At 40.9% G+C, this 20780-nt stretch overlaps 1 protein-coding gene across 1 annotated transcript; it reads left to right on the plus strand.

Annotated features, from left to right (window-relative positions):
* The first annotated feature begins 16257 nt into the window (after positions 1-16257).
* LOC114450375 (spindlin-Z-like) lies at positions 16258-19661 on the plus strand. Its single transcript, XM_028428435.1, has 5 exons — positions 16258-16371; positions 16977-17018; positions 17712-17971; positions 18322-18555; positions 18964-19661. Exons 2-5 carry the CDS (start codon positions 16999-17001, stop codon positions 19167-19169), a joined length of 720 nt encoding a protein of 239 aa, XP_028284236.1. The 5' UTR covers positions 16258-16371; positions 16977-16998; the 3' UTR covers positions 19170-19661.
* The last annotated feature ends 1119 nt before the right edge of the window (positions 19662-20780 follow it).

The following is a 20780-nucleotide window of genomic DNA, read 5'->3' on the forward strand; positions in this document are numbered from 1 at the left end:
CTGATTGGCTCAGACAAACATGGAGGGTCTAGTGAAGTCATAACTCTCAGATTGTTATTAGCATAACTTTCTGGCTTGATCTTGGTGACTGATCCTGACAGCTGTTGAACAAGGTGTAGGTGATTGTTCCTAATCCAAGGGCTTCATTATAACTCCCATTGTTACTGTAGAGCAGCCACATTTCCTCTGTCTGTTTGATCAATAACATGCACTAAACCTTGTTCGGGGTTACAAAGGCGTGACCCACTTCATCAGAGACACAGTAACTTTGTATTGCTTTTTTTTCCTATGGGAAAGGTACATGCCAAAATGCCAATACGATTGTGAATGAAGTCCATTTGAGTCAATGGGTGTTGTGTGCTTCGATACTGTTCTCGTGCAATCAGTTGGTCCTCTTCCCTATTCCTTTGTGCTAATACCAGAGTTTGCCCTATTAAGCTGCTATCAGGACTGTGCTGATATTATGTGAATGAGTCCACAGTCAGTGAGAGCAAGATGGAAGAAAGGTTAAAGAGCTAATGTTTCAGGCAATATCAGGCACCGTCTCTGTTTCCTTGCATCCATCTAGTAAGATACTGTAGTGTGTAATTCACTCCCACTCAAAGGATGGCATCACAGACACTTTGATCAGTACCGCTCTGTTTGAACCCTCAGCCATGAGGCTGATACAGCCCTGGCCAAGCACATACTTCTGTCACTTATCTGTTTTGTGTCTGTGTCACCAGTGTGTTCAGTCTGTTGGCTTCAAGCCGACGTCGACACGTTGTGTTCGTGTGTGAGATGTAGTGCTGTGTTTGCCTGATGACGGGGGGTTCAAAGTGTGATCGTTCAGCCGTTCTTCTGGACCTTGCTGTGAAGTGGGATTGAAATCCTCCATACATGTTTGACACTGACTGACAATTATTATTGAGAATATTTACGTTTCAAACCTCTCATTCTTGCTGTACCAGATATTAAGGGTACTGAATGCCTTGGTGTTGATCTGTTAGCAAATCAGGGTATTATTTTTGTTTGTAAAATTGTCTTCGATTTATCGGTATATTTTGTTCGGTTGTTGTTTTGAAGTTTTACAATGTGCCCCATGCACACGGACTGTATATACCTTGTGCCTAGTGCATCTAGTTTCCACATAGTCTATTTTTGTGGTATGTATGTGCCTGTAAAAATGCAAATATGTGTTTTTATTTTCAACTTGCAATATATGTAAAAACCATTAGATAAAGACTAGTGTTGCTGAATTACAATGACAATGTCAGTATATATCATTTTCCCTGATATGGGAAACACAAAATTGCACATTTTTGTTGGTTTGAGCCTTCCAACACCATGCGCGCTGTACTCTGTATTTTCATGTTCTGTACATATGGTATACACAGAGATGTGGGGCACATTGTTGTGTTTTTACCACAGCCTGCTGTATAAGAAACATTTTCTACAGTGAGAGGGTGAGCTCTGACAGGCGTATGGTGGATATCGGCAGTCTAGACGTTAGCTTAGATGATCTGCTTGCTGCAAAGAGCCAAAAATGATAAGACTAATAAAAATCTGCTGAGGTGCTTCGCACAATTACAATACAGTAACAAATCAAAGGCTGTGCACATGCTGTTGCACAGTTCTTCACACTCTGATGCTGGTTGCACACTGATCTGGTGTTTGCCATTAAAAAAAGAAGAAAAAAAAAGAAGAAGAAAAAGTTCTCTCCAAGGCTGAATTTGACTCATGAGCCACAGCAGTCATGAGCTAGACTCCCGGTTGTGTGACCTTGACAGAAAATAGCAGAGTGCATGCTTATATTTTTCTTATCTAAGCAGAGTTCTGTGTGTGATTCTTAGTGGGACCTTCAAATCTAGACATTGTCGTGTATCAACTACTGTACAACGATTTTATTTAGTCTAACAGTTTAACCTTTGTGTCGTAGCTACTGTAGCCTGCTTAGCTTACCTAAGCCTTCTCTCTGCTTCAGGACTCTGTGTGCTTGAGTTTGTGTGTGCGTGTGTGTGTTCCTGTGCCTTTCCTTCTATGATGTTGGTCCCACTTGAGAACAAGATGCCATTTAGGGGGTCTGAAACCCACACGAAGCTGAGAGAGATGCCAGCACCGTTGTTCAACAATGATAATACTATAAAACAGAGAAGAAAAACACTGCACTGCTCGTAGAAACGACTCTGGCACACCCCTAGACTTAGTAGCATTCCACAGCCTGCACGAACAGCTCGGTGTGGGCATCCAGACACACTTTACCAGCACCATGTAGACAACAGCACAGATATCTGACACAGCATGTGTTCTCTCTCACTCTGGAGGCCAGTCTGCAACCATCTCAGGCTGTGCTCGGCTTCTGCTTTTAACAAAAAAAAAAAAAAGTTTCAGAACTTCAGCTCTGTCTAAGTTGATGTCTACAATCCAGGGACGACTCAGCTTCCAGCCCAAGCCGCAGCACTTACCAAATTGATCTGACTGGATCAGGGGGGTACTTGGGGATTGCTGGTGATATTTATCTGACAACGTCCAGTACTTTCAGACTGAGATGCACTGCTGCTGGTGAGGGTGTGGGGCTGATTTGAACCTGTGTCTGAAAGGCTGTCTTGTCCACCACCTCTGCTGGCCAAGAACACAGAGCCACACCCTGGTCTCTCTCAATAAGCTGGTCTGTCAGTCAGTGGCAATGTTGTTTAAGCGTTCGTAAACAGACGATACATTGTTGTGCAATAAAAAGATGAGCGCATTGGCATACTTATCTCTGTGTGTCGACTTTTATTTATCTGTGTGCATCGGTGTGTTTGCTGCTGCTGCTGCTGCTGCTGTGTGTATGTGTGGTGTATGCGTGTGTGTGAGAGAACCTTTAACATACCTCCTGGAGTTACACTAGTAAGTACAACTGCACACACACACGCACACACTTCCTTGTTAATCAGCCACCAACCCCTCCACCCTCATTCTACCCCACATCAGATGTGATCTTTCTCTTTTTCTCTGCAGACAGAAGCTCTGCTGCATCCCTGATGAGATGTCTGAGCTCAGACTAAGAGCCGTGTGTGTGTGTGTGTGTGTGTGTATGTGAACACACAAGTACAGCCTTGCACAGCAGAAAGTAAATGTTTTCCGGTACCTAAGAGGTTGTGCATGCACATGCAAGTCCTAGTTTTGTATTTGTCTGAGAGAGAGAGAGAGAGAGAGCGAGAGAGAAATAGAGATCGAGTAAATGAACCAGTGGCAGGAGTGAGTGAGTGTGTGCGTGCATGTGTGTGTGTGTGAAAAAGGGTGGGTGGGAGTGTGCGTCAGAGATGAGGGCAGTCCAAGGACACACTCCTCTGGCAGCCTGGGAGCAGCATCCACCCATTCCCTCTTCGTCTATTTCCTTTCCTTTCCAAGAGCGCGCACGCACACACACACACACACACACACACACAGCTGTCTGGATATTCAGTGATTATGCATGGCACACAGATAGAAAGATCAAAATTACATGCAAGGTGAGTTCTCAACAGAGAGCTTTACACCAGTCATGTTGCCTTGTCAGATCTACATGCAGCTGGTACAAATGTGGGTGAGGCCATCCGCAGTGCGTGTCCGTACTTTTACCTTGATGTGACATAATGTCCTCTCTTTTTCGCTCTACCGACACACACTCTCTCTCTTTTTATTTCATTGTAATTCAATGAGGAAGCAATGTACTGATAGTGGCTGTAGGCAGATACTACACCAAGTTGTGAAGCTATATGAGTCTGAGTATATAGTTTCATCCTGTATATGGCTGAGGATTGTCCTCTACCTTGTTTCCTCTGCAGTGCCGGTCCTCTGCTTTGTCCCTGGTTGTCCTACTTCAATTAATCATATCAGCATCTCCTGCACTACCCCCCTGGCTGTTTACCTCCAGAGGGCAATTTGCTTATTTTGCTCCTTACTGGTTTCCTCATCTCCTCCCATCCATCTCTCTCCAGCGCGCCTGGACTTCTGCAACGTATTCATTTATAGGAGCTAACAGACATTTGTGTCCCCCTCCAGGATCTTCCACCGTGCAAAAACTGCATGTTCGACTATTGCGATTCACAGAAACATGCAGGTGCAGTTTGTTTTTGCTCTAACGTTTGCAGGTGTTCCCATGATTTTGGGTGAGTAAAACATAGGGATACAGGGTTTACCCAACACTTCCCTTCTGCTGAAGCTGCTTAAGAACACGTCTGTCTGCACTGGAGAACATGTAGAGAACACAGCAGCCCCAATCTGAATACCAGGATTAACACTTGGTCCAAGCACTCAGTCCATGAATGAGTCAGTGAGGAGGATAGAGAGTGAGAGGGATACAGTAAATCATCTTACAGCCGCAAGCAGCCTCAGTAACATCACAGTTTGCTGGACAGTGGGCTGGAGAGGAGGTGAGAAGTGCGTCAGCCTGAAATGATCAAGAAAAAAAAACAGAAGGAATGGGTTACATGATGTTTAAATGTTCTGCAGTTAGATTTTAAATGAGACTTCATGGTTATTATGCCTTTGTCAGTTTGGGAGTAATCACAATGTCAAGTAAGAGGAAGCTACTGTGACACTGAGAAACAAGCAGGCTACTAACCTCTTGTGTTTAACTTCTGTTGTGATTTCCTGTTATTTTTTGTTATGTAATTAGTTTGGTTTTCATGTGTTGTGAACTATCTCTTCTCTTGTGTTAGCGTACCTCCTGTTTAGTGTCAAAGTCCGTTTCTTTGTGTTCATGGTAATTTGTGTTTAATTTTCGTATTGAATTCTTCTGTTGTGCCTGACGCTTTGCCTCCACTGAGATTACCTCAGTAATCCACCCTCCACCCTTGTTGTTTCCACCTGTGTCTGGTTACCCTCACCTGGTGTACTAACTCCATGCGTTTCCTCAGCACATTAGTTGGCACCTCTCTTTTCCCAGCCAGTTTTCACACTCCTGTGTTTTCCAGTGTTTGTTACACTTTGAGTCTTTTCCACTATGTTTACTTTTACTCCTTTAATTGTACTCATCTTTTGTGTTGATTTTGATCTTTTTTTTTTAAATAAATCTCCTATTTTGTTAGTTCATGTTCTTCTTGTCCTGTGGGGTAGTTACAAATCCACAGCATACAGCATCAACAGTATTCATTTTAATACTTGGCTGTTTTTCTGGTGCAGATGGAGTCTGCCTGACCCAAGCTCTACATACATCTTACATCTACATTATTTCAGATTCAGTCCTTTAATACCAGTACATTTAACAGTAAGTCCTATCAGGTACTGTGTATCATGCTTATAACAGCAAATTATGTAATGAGCAGCAGGTCTCCTGGGGAAAAGAAGGAGGAGGAGAGCAATGGCAAGGGCACGATCTTTACATACAATGTTTTATATAATATTTTATATAATGTTTGATTTTATAATATAAGAACCTGTGCAAATTACTGATAAAAGATTTGCTAAGTCAAATGATAATTTAGCAAAGATTAAAAGAGGTTTTTCAAACAAGCCAGGCCCAAAGGTGCTGAAAGCTTTAAAAGGAGAGGAGTGTCAGAGGAGAAAAGAGGAGCTGAAGGGGCGTCTGCTGGGCTCTCTGCGAGCAGCTGGCCTGCACAGCACTCCACGCATCTGCTCTGCTAAACACTTCCCATTACAGACGACCCAGAAACATCCCTGAACCCGCCGGCTAACAGAATAGGAGAGAGATACAGAGGATGAAGTTAAAAGGAGAGGGAGATGAGGAGTGATATTCTAGAAATACTCAGAACAGGAAATATGATTCATAGAGAAATAAAGAAGAAAAATCTTCAGGCAGATAGTATTGCTGTTTTTTTCAGCAAGCACTTCTTTGTTTCGTTAGAAAAACATTTAATCTCCTCGGATCTTTTTGACTCTTTTAGCAGCAATTGTTTTGCATCAGGAAACGAAGGCCCCCGCTCAATAATTTCACTCCATCATCCACTTCCACCCATAATATTTGCTCTGGGCCGCCAACTGAAGTGATGAGAGCCAGGACAATGGTTTGCTTCTGAATCATCTCATCTGTTCTGCGCTGTCAAGGTCTGTACTCAGTGACACTGTGGCTATTCATCAGAGCAGACACACATTCACACATTCACACTTTGTCACACACACAGTGAAAGACAAAATTATCCACCATCCGACTGCAAGGCCTTTATTAACTAATCAGATTGCACACATATAGTTTCCACCGTGTTGATGTGTCATCACAGACAATTTGTCAGCTAAATGAAGAGTTGCCCTGAGGAGGTTTTAATCATTTTACCGCTGCGACAAGTTTATGTTTATTTTAGGGGACAATGCACATCTAACCATGTGCATCAGCCAGATTTAGTCACACAAGCTCATTTGTCTCTACACTCCCTGGAAGGTTGATGACATATAAAAACACACAAAGCACAGCAGCAACACATGCAAACACAAATATGTTTGCTAGGCATGCATGCTGCGCCTGAGACTATGCATGTTCGTGTGATGTAATTGAGTGTGAAGACATGTATCGCTGTCTAATCTGTATAGCATCAGCTTTTTGCCATCTTTACAGGAAGAGGTGTCAAAATAAAAGCCTCATCAAAAGGAGCAATTTACAGCAGCAGTATTTTGTTGGCTGATTGAGTACCGTACATTTAATTGTTGTGGCAAACTGGAATCAAGAAACTGAGGACTCATCAGTACAATTCAGGATCCAAGTCCCATTACCATTTTTTAATGATGTATAGTAGTACTACTACTACTACTAGTACTACTATCTGCTGGTACAATCAGGTGTTTTCTTTCTTGCGGATGCAGTGCTGCAGTTCATTTAATCTTGTGTGGTGTGCAGTTAAGCGCCACTTTCTGGTGACGCAATCGGTCTCCTTCATCGTTGAATGTTCTTTGGTGTTGGTTTATGGACGTCTGAACAAACTCTGGCACAAATCATTAAATGGTATATGCTGTCACAAAGGTTATCATTACCACCAGACCCAGCTTGTAACAGTAAGACAAAACTGCTTGATCAATGTCACTGTTCTTGTTTTATGCACTCGTACAGGTTCACTCACTGTGTATTGAAGCCAACGCCTCAGATGATAGGAGGGAGTGTGGAGGCAGAGAAAAAAAATGACAGAAAACAGGAAAAAAATTAAAAGAAGATAAACTGTTTGTTTGTGTGACCCTTTAACAGAGCTATTTGGTGCAGGCTGTGCAGAGCTATTTGTTGTTGTTGAGCATTAGCCCAGGGGCCAGTCTGTTCTGCTCTGTCACTGTGTTTGGCTATGTGACCGTAATCACTAATATACTGCTGTGGGGTTTTTGCATTTTGTTGTAGAATCCAGAAACATAATCTCTAGTAGTGATTTTAAGTGGCCTCAGTAAAGATTGATGACTCTGTGCTGAAGCAGGCCAGTGTTTCTGGGTGATGGTCTAATTGTCGGGAGGATAGAGAAACCCTACAGCATCCATCATCTTCATGCAGAGCACCCCTGGGTCCTAACAGCACCCTCCCCTCTCTCTCTCACCCAGGACCAACCTGACCTTGGGTGAGTGTCACGACAAGAAACAATAACATGTAATAATCAATGCTCTTTTAAGCATGTCAGACAATGAGGCTGTGTTCTGTGCATGATGCCTGCTTGTTTGGTTTCTTGTCATGATGACATATTAGTCTTTATTTCACAGAGGCTTAATGAGTCTTTACAGCCTCACAACTATAGCACAGGTTTTTACTGCAGAGAATTGTTTTTTGTGTTATTAGCACACACAGTGGCCCCCCTCTGCAGGTTAACTTGGCTATCATAACAGATATTTAGCTGTTGGCTGGCCTGGTGGCAGGTGACATTTTTGTGTTGGGCTTCTAATCAGAGTTAGGCTACCTTCTCTTCCAACTTCCCTGCAAGTAAAAAGGTGAATTAAGACATTCCTGTGAAATACTATTCATAAAAACAGCCATCTTTCTTCAAAAGCTGGTGTCCTGAATTCATAACTAAGTCTTCGCTATTTTTCATTCCTCATAAACGACTGTTTATTTATTATACATTTTTTCCCTCTCGCCTATTCTATAAAGTGAGGGGGACATCAAAAACAGGGTAAGGGGTAATAAAAAGATCATCTTAAAGGTAGGGTAGGGGATTTTAAAACCTCAGTGAGAGTCAGCCAGATTTTAAAAGTAAACACACGCCCCTTTCTCTCGGAGCTCACCCCGAAGCCACGCCTCCCAATCACATGGATGTGCATTACCTGAAAACGAGCTGCGGTCTGTGACTTCGGCCATCATGCACGTACCTCTCTGGTGCACGCAGAGCAGGAAGAGAGTGGCAACCAGCCAATACTCCGCGCAGGGTCCACCCGGAGGATTGGCTGATGTTTTTAGCGTTTTATAGCTTCCACAGATGATTAATATTCTTCGTTTTAATGCGAAACTGCCAAACTAATTGGTTGCTTTCGGATTGTAAAGAGAAGTTACACTAATTTAACAAAAAGTGCATCAGAATGAAATCTCCTACCCTACCTTTTTTACTAATTTGCTAGAAAAAACACATCCTGTGCATGGTTTATACGCACACATGGTCTGTTTTCAAGGACTAAAATATTGACCTCAGGTTACTTTTTCCCAGTGAGGACAGGCTGCATTTCTCCCAGCTGACATGGACAGAAGAGATCTCTACAATTGGTGGACATGCGTTTTGTTTTGTTTTGCTTGATGACACAACAGTCTCCCTCTCACAGTCCCCACATATTGTGCCACTATGCATTTATTGCCTCTGTCTTATCATTCCTCACTGTTAAGGTTTTTGCAACCCTGGTCCTGGCACGTTGTGACTTAATTGGATAACAGCAGTGTGGGAGTACAAAAAAATGAAAAAATGAATGAAAGCAGAATAAAAGTCATGCAACCATTAAGCTGACAACAAAAATGAAAACACAAATGGAGGTGAAGTTGCAACAGTTTCCCAGAGAGATGCAAACCTAAGCACATTTTTTCCCATGATGACAGAAGATAAGGAAGTGAAAATCTTTTTGTTAATTTACTGTATTTGTCTGCAGAATGCTTTATGCATATTGTTTTTGCATCAATTCTGGCTTTCTATTAAGTAAACCAGTATAAACAAGAGGTGAGTAATGAAATGAGTGGGAGGGAGCTCTGGGCACAGTGAGCTTTGAGGAAAAGTCAAATCAGTCATGATGACCCTTTGTTCAAGAGTGACACGGCCGATGTGAGGTTCCTGCTGAAATGGCGAGAGACATCATTTCCAATCTGAAGATGCTGAGTGTGGTGTGTGAGCCCTGCTTACTATGTCATCATGACAGGTCACAACCCCCAACAGTCATCAGAATCTTGATGATCTATGGAGGGGATTTGAATCCCCTGCACACAAGGGCATGCATGCTGCTTACGTTTTTTTTCTATGCTACTTAAATTATATCTGAACAGCTATAGGAATGACATACACTTTTTTTATTTGTTTTTAACATTCATTTAGAGACCAACTGTCCAGTTGCAGGTCACGCCCTTCACAACCCTCATTGAGGACATCTAAGTCCTGCATTACATATCTGTGATGATTCATGCTAATGTCAAGCATGCATCTTTCATTGCACTCAGAAATAGGAATAATGAACATGATATCAGGATGTGAAATAAAGCATCAAACCTGGGCTGACATCACACCAAAATCTGCTGTAATTGATACGTCTCAGGCAGATGAGGAAAATGATCACATTTTACACCCTTGACATGTGCTCTCATGTTACAAATGTTCTCCAGTGTCCCTGGGATTCTCTTGACTTTCTTCCTAATCTAATACTGATGACATGGAAGCTCATTTCCTTCCTGCTGCCTCTGTCTTCTGTCAGACCACTGCTGCTGCTGCGACCACCCTACGGCTCAGAAACACACATGCACACACACAAGTTTAATGCATGACCCACTGCTCACTCATGCTCTCCATTGTCTCTGCTGGCGTTAATTCCCCACCCCACCAGGCTGGAGAGTCGGTGTTATCTAGGATGGCAGAATACCCAGGGCCTCTCCCTTCTCCTCCTCTCCTCAGATATCCCAGTATGGTCTATTTCTGTCCCTGCATCTCTCTGCTTTCAGCAAAGTGCCTCTGACGTCTCTCTCTCCCTCTGCACTAAACAGATGAGGGCTGTCAGTGATGTGTACTCAGCTGAAGATCACACTGCAAACCATAAGAATTTAAATAATGCCTTTTTTTTTAATTTTACCAGATTATGGTTCCCACCTCAATCACTCTTCTAGAAGAGCAGCGATAATAGAACAGCGGATGTGTGATGATGAGTTTTCACATTTGCTGTCCCTCTTTCCTCTAATTGAGAGTCATTATAACAATGAGAGGTTATTTTTATATACAAAAGCAATTAAGTAATGAGACATAAATGATTACTGAGGGCGAGGCGGCGAGAGGGGTGATGAAGTGTGAAAAGGGCAAAGGGGATAAGGGGTGAAGGAAGCCAAAACGAGAAGAGGGGATTATTTACAACAAATTCATCTCTGAAATTGCTGAGTCACTGGAAGAGTAAAGCTGCAGCTCTTTCTCCTTCTGTCTCTTCCTCACCCACACGCCCCACACCAAGACACACAGCTTGTCCCCACCCCACTGCAAAACACACACTTACGCACACAGACGGAACCCAGGAGGAAAAAAAAGGATGAGCCATATTGTTACTCCACAGCACCCTGTGGTATTGACTGCGCTGTCGTCATGCAGATTTATTACAACAAACCAGATCACCGTAAAGTGGAGAAAAGAAAAAAAAAACATCCATTTATTCAAAACTGAAGCAACAGATTGGAGGCCTTGCAGTCAGATGACGTGCGTCTGACATCGAATCCTGGTATGTTTTCAATGAACGTCACTAAGAAACCCTGCATTGTTGCAAGTTCCTGTATACACGCATACAGACACACAAAACAAAGCAAGTTAAAAGATTTAATACTATTTCAATAACCACAGCCTCTGGCCACAGATGGCATTTTGTGGGATTTTATGCCACTTTCATTGCATGGATCTTCATTTTGTGTGTGCGCAGTAGGCAGGCAGCTGTGACATTTGCCCTGATCGACGTTTCTTCCCATATGTTGTGCTGTGCCTATAAAACCTCTGGCTGTATAAATTCAGTCACATGCTCCACTTGCTAGAAAGGCACAACCCTCAGAGAAATAAGTATGTGCAAATCAGTGATTGGCAAAGCTTGATAATCCTATCTATTACACTGCTCAGTGAGCAGGATGCATTTATTTGATTGGTCAGGATGGATTATATTTATAGTATTTGCCAACAGTGACTTTATAACAACTGCAGCATGTCTTTATTTACAAGGCTTCAAACTAACTCATTGATTGATCACGCTAACTAACTAGTCCTTGTATATGTAAGCATTGCATCTGCAGGGTCTACATTAAGCGAAATACATTTCCAAACTCGGTCTTCATCTCCAGGTGCAAAGTGTGTCTGAGAGCCTCGGGACTGTGTGAATACTGTTTTGCAGATGATGTGGTTCTGTTAGAGTCAGTGAAGTTAGTCAAAATCAGTTTCCTTCAGAGGACGGCTAGGTTCAGCTGTGGAGACATATGTGCAATTACTCTGTCACACAGACACTCTTGTAGAATTGACATCACATTAAAACACATAGGGAGGCCCTTCAGTGTCATTTCTCCATGTGCAAGGTAGGCTGATGGAAATCTTTAAGTGTGATATTGGCAAAAAAAATAATCAGGAAAATTGAAGTTAAAGCTTGGTGCGGATGGAAGAAGTTTCTTCAGTTCAGTTTAAATATATTCGAGATCTGTCCCACAAAAGTCAGAACTATCCCACTCACACACAGTGTCAGATTGCATCTCCATGACAAAAAGCTACACAATCAAGTGTAAATTACTCATTTGTTTCTTTGCTGCTTTAGTGTTATTTTTGAGGAAACAACACTTATAATGTATATACATTCTGAAGCCTGAGCTTCTAGGACACCAGCAAACGTTAGGACTGGACTGACAGAGCAGCGCCCCCTGCTGCCTGTGTAACAGAGACAGGAAGAAGACAACATGAGGAGAGGAGAGGAGAGCAGAGGAGTCAGGAGTGATACAGTATGACTCAGGGCTATGAAGTCAGAGAGGGTTTATGCAGAGATTAAAGGATTGAAGAACAAGGTGAAGAAAGCGTGGGCAGGCAGACAGAGAGCCCATCAGAGTCCAGAATCCTGCTGGAGAGTGAGTAACACAGGAACAGTTACTCATCAAAATAAACTGTAGTTGGCTTCGGATGTAACAGCACCTCTGTGGGGTGGGGTGATCATTTTGTTCAGTGCTGTTTCAATGTCTGGATGGAAAGCTTAAATTGATTGTTTAGCCTGTAAGGATTCAAAAGGAGGGAGGTCTGTGTCCTCTGAGGTGGCTTTCCACTCAAAAAAAGGCTGTCCCGTAAGCAGACAGTGTCAGATTGCATCTTTACCACAGCTACTCTGTGCATCAATAACACAGAGTCCTGTTGAAGTGTCCTTGAGCAAGACACCCTCCCGTTCATGACAAATGCTGCAAACAGACATTCAAATTAAAATACACATGACCAGCTGATGAACTGAAGAGGTTACTGTTTTTTTATATTTTTAAAAGGTGAAAGCATATATTTTGGTAAAATTACCTGAATAATGGATGTAGTTAAGAGCTACGGCTTGCTGTTTGTGCCAATACTTTGAATTTTTTTTTCTTGTTCTGGCTCTCCCACACTCATCCCAGCAGCTCCAAACATCACTTAGCTGTGACATCATATAGCATTTGGCAGGTGGAGTCTGATATACCACTCTGGAGTTATGCTAGCTTATATTTGTGCATCCAAGCAGCACATCAAAAATCATTTATTGCAGCTTCAAGGCTGCCCTAACATGAATAGCCTCAGTTTCCCATCATCCTGTATAGGCTGCAATAGCTGTACACCTCTTCCTGATGCAACCTCCTGAGAGAGAGAGAGAGAGAGAGAGAGAGAGAGAGAGAGAGAGAGTAAAAGGTGAGCAATTTTTTCTACATCTACATCCTGCTTGTTCCATAATTTAAAAGAATAATGATAACTGCAGATAAAATGCCAAAATTAAACACAGTGTCTCGTTAAAGGGTAACATATGTATGTTCATACACTATTTATTTTAAATTGTACATTGATTCTTATTTTGCCATTTAGTCAGGGGCACCTGATTGCGGTCAAGAGATCTCATGTGACACACTCATGTGACTCGCTCACACAAACACACACCTCTATCTGGTTTTGGTGGTGTTAATTAGAGTTGTGCGTAAATGAAGGCCGATGTAGTCCACCTCATTCTTGGGGTCAATTAGCTGTGACAGCCAGAGCTACGCAATCCTAAGACCCAATTAATGAGCGGATTTACTTATTATCACACCAACTGGATTTAATTATAATGAAACATTTAATGTTACGGTTATAAGTGCTGAATGACAGCTGCCTACCTCTCAATTGTTGATCATGTGACATTTTTTGTGACATTATTTGGTTATCATTGATTTCCTCTTTCTCTGGGATATCACTACTAGCAGAATGCACGGACAAGCTGAGCTTCACTCCTGATGAATTACCAGTGTGTGCAGTCGAATGGTTGTGCAGAATGGAAAGACAAATCTTTGCTCTGTCCAGAGCAGCACTTAATAAATCTCGTTGGCTTGCTAGTTCACACGTTAGCGGTGGACGAGTTGAAAAATAGACTAGAAAAGCACCTCTGGGAGCCCCAACCTGTCAAGTTGACGAAGCAGCAATTCCTCATCACATACGCGAAGAGATTAAATTACACACATGGAATTCAAAGGTGATTCATTCTTTTTACCAGAAAAAAGTGAATTGGGACATGTGGGATTTGAATTTATTACACTAAATCTATGAAACTAGGCTAGAAGCCAAAGGCAGGTGTGGCCTGATGCAAACCTCATCCCTCTGTGGAGAAAAAAAAATCTTTTCACACTCCTGAATGGACGATATTTCTCCTGGGATGAATATGACCAAAGATACCGTCTGAAATCTGTATCAAACATGTGGAGCAGCCTCAGCTCTGAAGAGGAATTAGCTTTCATCTAAACATGAAAGAAAACACAGGAGCAGGCAGCAGCCAGCTGTGTAGTTCTCCACAGTGACCTTGCCATCTCTGACAGCTCTTTTCAATGCGATTCACAGTACTCACATCATCATGTTTGGTCTTGATTTGGCTCTCAGGATTTTACCCAACATGTTCATATTTGTAGTCTCATCCTCAGAGAGGGAAGGTGATGCAGACAGAAACAGAACACAGCTGATTGAAGCCTTTCCTGTGCCTCACACACTCACACTCACACATATCACAGTGTCAAGTTTGATTCAGCTCCAGACCCCCATGGTACAGCCATGATATATGCCCCCACACCACCACCACCACCCCCCTTTACAGCTGCCATTATTCAGGTTGCATAGGGATTGGGCTAATAATAGAGATATCTAATCAATGGACATACACACACACGTACGTATATACTAACCTTGGCTTGACATTCTGCTATGCAATCTCTGTGCATCACTTGACAGAAACAGGGTGCAGATAATTTCTGTGCATGTGTGTCTGGTGAAGGGACACACATTGTAGATACTGTACTTGGAAGTGCAGAGGAGGGTACCTCTATTTTTGGAGTCTCATTCTGTTCCATGGGACAGGCCCACTTTTGGTATCTCACAAAACAGTGAGAATAAATGAATACATTTAGAGACAAACAAACTGGTTTTGAGTCTCCCTTCTTATTTCCCTGAAATATGCCACCTCCCCTCTTTACATGAATGCCCTGTTGAATCTCTTTGGAATAAAAATAAAAGTAGAAGTGAGCCCATTTTTCCGGCATTCAGGCCTTTTCTGTTGCTGTGACAACACATCAAGGACATGAGGAGGCAACCTTTGACGCTGGACAGCTTTGTGTCAATACAACAGTGGCTTTCTCACAAAAGCTGCCAGCTTTAAGGTGCACAAACACTGGCTCACATCTCACAGCATATCTGTCTGTAGTGAACAGGCAGCTCTAATTAAGAATGATACTTTAATTATTAGAACAACTTGGGTCAGTTTGATTCTCTCAAGTAAAGAAGTAACATCTTCTGAACTGCCACAGCACATCAGGCACATTGGAGTAAACTTCAGTTCAGTTTCCAAGTTAAACTGGACTTGTTACCATGGTAGCTTAGAAAATGGTTGAGAAGCTTGTTGCAGATATTAATCCAAAATCTTCTCCTAAAAGATTCCAGAATGTTTTGTAACCTGTAAATGAAAGTCAGAATCCTGGGTGAAAGTCCAGATTGGCTTTATGCTGCCATCATGTGACTAACAAATGACCATATACTGGGATTCTGGAAGTTAATAAAAATCCAACTATTCTAATCTAAGTGTTAGAATGTGTTTTTAATTTAAAAGAAAAAACATACAGAGGGCGTGACCTCACTGACCTTAGTGGGAGTTTTTCTGTGGGCAAAATTAAATGACCCTGATCATTCGACTAGGTTAGTTTTGTTTGTTTGTAAATGACTTGGTAACTATTTTTGTCTTAGTGTTGGTTTATTATGTGTATTGGTATTGGTAAATGTGTGTTTGTATGTCTCTGCACTGACCTCTACATTAAAGTGGGAGAACCAAACATAAATAGGTGAACACAGTGGGAATGAACAGTGAGTCCTGTTATTAAATGAAGGTTAAACAAATCATTTTTAAGGAATTAAGCTACAGTTATTAAATAATGTAAGTTATCGGTGATTGATTTGTGATTATAGGAGGGAAAGGTTTTTATTCAGCTTCACATCATAGATGAGTCATGCACATAGAGGTGGTTTGGCACAGGATAAAAGCAGGAGCCTTCACCCTGAAAAAGCTGTCAGACAGGCACACAGGAGAACACACTGCATCATTCACTCTGCACACTGCTCACTTCCTCCTAAGTCTGATAACAGTGAGAGAGATTTTGTGTTTAGTCTGACACCTTGTGGTTGAATTGAGCATAGTTGCAAAAAAAAAATGCTACATTGCTCAAACTAAAAGCATTAAAATGAAATGTTTTAATCTGCCTTTCATACATTGTTAATTTTTCAATTCAGGCCTGGTGTGAAATGTCTGGATTATAATATAATAATATGATTATATTAAATAAGTACTTACAACAAAACGTAACTATGTAAATATTCTTTCAATAAATATCAACCTGACTGTGTAAATAAGGTATTACCTGCTGTTCCCCTAAAGAGGTAAATGATGACCTCACGATGAATCCCAGAGTGCTTTGCGAGCGGCCAGATGCTCTGGTATTTGTAGTTCACTCCCCAGGTTCGTTTCCGTGTATCTAACCTAGGTGGAGGAATCTGCTCTGCAAAGACAAACACATGTGAAATTATTCATCAGGTAGGGTAAACAGCTTTTTCCGCTGGCTCCCACCTACTGAACTTGTTGACCATGTGAAAAATATGTATTCGTTTCTTATGGACAGTCCGTTTTATGTGTTTGTCTTAACGATTGTAGCCAGGGTGCAAAATCAGCGCTTACATGGCGATGCATTTCCTTTTGTTCAGCTAGCATATGTACAGAAATGCAGGAGCCTAGTTCCCAGAAATGTTATCTTGTAAAATAAACAGTGACTGACAGGATATGTTGCTGTTAGCTAACTAGCTGACCCTGTTTTATCCAAACTGTGGTTTCTTATTTCTGACCACACTCGACACGTCACCGTTTGTTCTGCTAGCCTCGGCCAAGTTACATATTTATTAGCCATATAGTTAGCTGTATAAACATGTTACCTGTGATTAGCAATGAGCTACGTTTGTTAGCATTAGCAGCGAGCTTGTCGCAGTTACATTGTTTACATCCGGTAATACGTGAATGTCCGGAGTTGGCTTGGTCGTGGTTGTTAGGGCAGCTGAATTATTGTGTATCACTGTGTACTGTTGACATATTTAAAACATAATAAAAGTTTCTACATGATGTTTTAGTAACTGACTTGTGTTTTTCAGGGTTGTATGAATTTATGGAAACATGTCAAAGAAACGGGGAAGGTAGGTGGCACTCTCTTTACAGTGTAACACAGTATACTGTTATCTATATGTTTGTTGCCACATCAGCGTTAAAACCTTTTATTTACCAACTTTAATGCCAAAGTTAAGTCTGACTGTTGGTTTGAACCTCAGCTCAGTGGTACAAAACCTCTGTCATATGTCATAGTTTGTATATACCTTGAACACAGTAAGCATCTATGATATTCATTAATAGAATTATTCAAGATATGACTAAAATGTATTGATTGGATTTTGTGGAATAGATTGTATGTAATATAATGTGAATCTATTGTGACGAGGTGTGATTCGACAGATAACTTTTGTTTGTTTGTCAGGATGATGAACTAGAAAAACATATGTGTTACTGGATACTAATAAATAAATAAAAACTGGGTTGGCCCTAATAAATACACAAACTGTTTTACTATATTATATATATATATATATATATATGTGTGTGTGTTATATTAGATAAAAATGTTAGTAGTTGACACTTTTTTTGTTCATGTGGTAACAATGATAGTATTTTTTTGGCTTTTGGCATTACGGAACCCATTCTTAACCTGCCGTGATTGGTAAAGGTGCCGTATCTGTTCATGTCTATATACTGACTAAAAAGCTGTGCACCTTAAAATAAAAAAGGTACCTAAAAATTCAGTATAAAAATAGACCTCATTCCTTTTATGTTGACAGGAAGCGTAGCAGTGGAGAGCTGAGTGAGTGCTCAGCTTCAACCCTGAGCCCAGACCCTGACAACCTCCTGGGCCGCAGGATTCAGCATACCTGGAGAGAGAAGGGCAACGTGACCAAATGGAAAGGCACAGTCCTAGAGCGCCTATCTGTAAACAGCTCTCTCTATATGGTCAAATATGACGGCTTTGATTGTGTCTACGGTATCGAACTCTTCAAAGACAACCGGGTGTCCAACCTGCAGGTCCTATCAGAGAAAGTTGGTGAGTGTGATGAGTGTGAAGTCTTGTGGACATTTTTCAGATGAAAATGTAAACAGTAAAGTTTGGAGGTGAAATTTACTAAAACTGTGTCTTAAAACGATTTTCTTCTTTTATCAAAAAACACTTCACTGTTACTAAAGAACACATCTAACACATCACTGTCATTTCCTAAAGGGGAGAAAACGGCTGGTTAAATACATGAACTGGTTAAAAAATATGTCAAATATAGAGAATAAATGGTTATAAAATATATTATACTAATAACACTTTAGAGTCTGAATATGTGCATCATCTGGGATCTATAATCTCTAGATTAATGGGCTCATCAAAGTGTCCCCTCTTCCCTGCAGTGAACAATAAGATCAAGGTGCCTCCTGGGGCGGAGGAGCTGGTGGGTCGAGCAGTGGAGCATCTGTTCGAGAAGGAGGATGGAGAGAAAAATGAGTGGAGAGGCATGGTGTTGTCCAGAGCCCCCATCATGACCCACTGGTACTACATCACCTATGAGAAGGACCCAGTGCTGTACATGTACCAGCTGTGGGATGACTATAAGGATGGAGACCTACGTGTCCTGCCTGAGTCGGGTACAGTAATGAGAGTTTTATTTTCACTGTGCCTGAAACCGTCAGTGTCTGTATTGCAGATGCTCCTGAAAAAAGTGGGAGGAAGAGAAAAGAACAAATTTACATAGACAGCATTACAAAATGCGCCAGTGTTTTCAGTACCTCCTTACTGCTGAACGTTTTGTTTATGTGTTTGTTGCGTTTATGTTTGTTGATGGCACTAAGCCAATGCTGTCTCCAAGGAAATGGATGTTTTATCAAGGTGAAAATTCATAATCAAACTAAAGATGTTTGGATATCTTTTATTTTCCTTCCTTAATACCAGTGTGCTCAGAAAATGTTTATTGATCTTTATGTTTTTGTTAAGCCTGTGTGCTCTTGTTACTGTGGTCTTATTGTGTTGTGTGGTTTCTCTTGTCGGCCCTTCAGAAAACAAACACCTGTTGCCAGCAGACAGGAAGCCTGGTGAGGAGCCAGAGAGCCTTGTGGGTAAGCAGGTGGAGTATGTCACAGATAATGGGCTGAAAAGGACGGGCCTGGTCATCTACCAGGTGCCAGCGAAACCCACTGTATACTACATAAAATATGATGATGATGTCCACATCCATGTCTATGACCTGGTGAAGACCACTTAATACTGACTGTCCAGTTTCATCTTCATATTTGTCCCAACAGTCGTTACCTGTTAAAGTGTTAAAGATTTCAGTTTACTCCAGTGGGAGGCAATGTGCCGAAAAAAATTAAAGCCCCATTTTGTTTTATTTTTTTACTTTATTTTTGGCCTGCAGGGGCTTCCTTCACTATTGCATTATAAGACATATTGTTAATTTTATTCTCAGCTTTAAGTTGAAGTCCTCTACAGTGTATATAAAAAAGGTCTGAGACCTGTTGTGTAGCCCAGCAGAAGAAATGGAGCTAGACATTAATTTTGGTTAAATCTCATTTGTATAGTGCAATTCTCAAACTCCCAAATTCAAATTTTTGTAAGCAACACTTCAAACTAGGACAGCTCAGCTTTCTTACTCATGCGTGTGTTTTACTCTCCATCATTTCACTTTTATACACCTGTTATTTATTGCATCTGGAATATTTACCTGTGCTGCTGGTAAAAAAAAAAGTCTCATGTGCTTTATGTGTGTCACTCAGTTTGTTGAATATAGACGTAATCTTCAATACTGATTTTCCATCACAAATTTCAGTCCTAAGTGTACAGACATCTCTGAGACTCTCACAGGATGGATAAAAGACAGACTCATCAAAAAAAGTCATGTATCATATTTCTTTCTGTTTCCGGTTTTCTACACTATAATATTATATCAAATACTGATGTTGATGTCAAGTTGTTTCAAATAGTGTTTGTGCTCCACACTATTTATGTAGATGAAATTGGCTATACCAACATTGTTGAGTATTTTGGGACTAAAGTCTTCATTGTTTGCCAAAAAAATTAATGAAATATTGTTCAGTGTGACCCTAAATGTTTTTCTTTCTGTAAATATAATGAGACATTTTTATGAACGTAACACAAAATGAGAACTGTCTACTTCAGTTACTGTTCAAATATATATTTCATTCATTCATGTTTGCACATACTGTATTTAGCAATGTTTTACAATGACACACACTGATGGTGATGAAGCTGCTGTCTAAGGTGCACTTATGCTGTCAGCTTAGGGTTCAGATTTTTCATTGTAGAAAGTACAATTTATTAATGTATTGATTTATTATATTGATTTGATTGGTGAAGCTTCAAAAACTTGACTCCTGCTTTACTATGAAGGGTTATATAGCATAGCATGTCTCCACTTTCATGTCTTCAACTGTGCACTGTTGTCACAACTAATCATCTAAAATGAATGTAGACCCAATGTTTAGACTGGAGACTGAATGAGAAATACTTGTCTTTACAGTTAGCTGAGAGGCATCTCTCCTTGATCTTTTTGAATTCACTGATTAAGAGTGAGTGAACTCAAATAGTCAACAATTTATGTCAGAAATGTGACTTTCCAAGCTGTTTATTTAAAAGCACCAAAACATTTTTCCCAATTTATTAGTTAACTTTTTTTACACCCTTTGGAAAGAGACATATTTGTTTTTTTTAAATTTGATTGATGCAACTTGCATTTCCTAAAACATGACCTACACTTTACAGTAAACCCTTAATAGTACAGTGTAAAATGCACTTCACACAATGTTCACAGTTCAATGGGCCTGGAGGTTCATGTAAGCAACATTTAATTAGAAGT

This window comes from Parambassis ranga, chromosome 17, assembly GCF_900634625.1.
Source record: "Parambassis ranga chromosome 17, fParRan2.1, whole genome shotgun sequence".
In the NCBI taxonomy this organism is placed as follows: domain Eukaryota; kingdom Metazoa; phylum Chordata; class Actinopteri; family Ambassidae; genus Parambassis; species Parambassis ranga.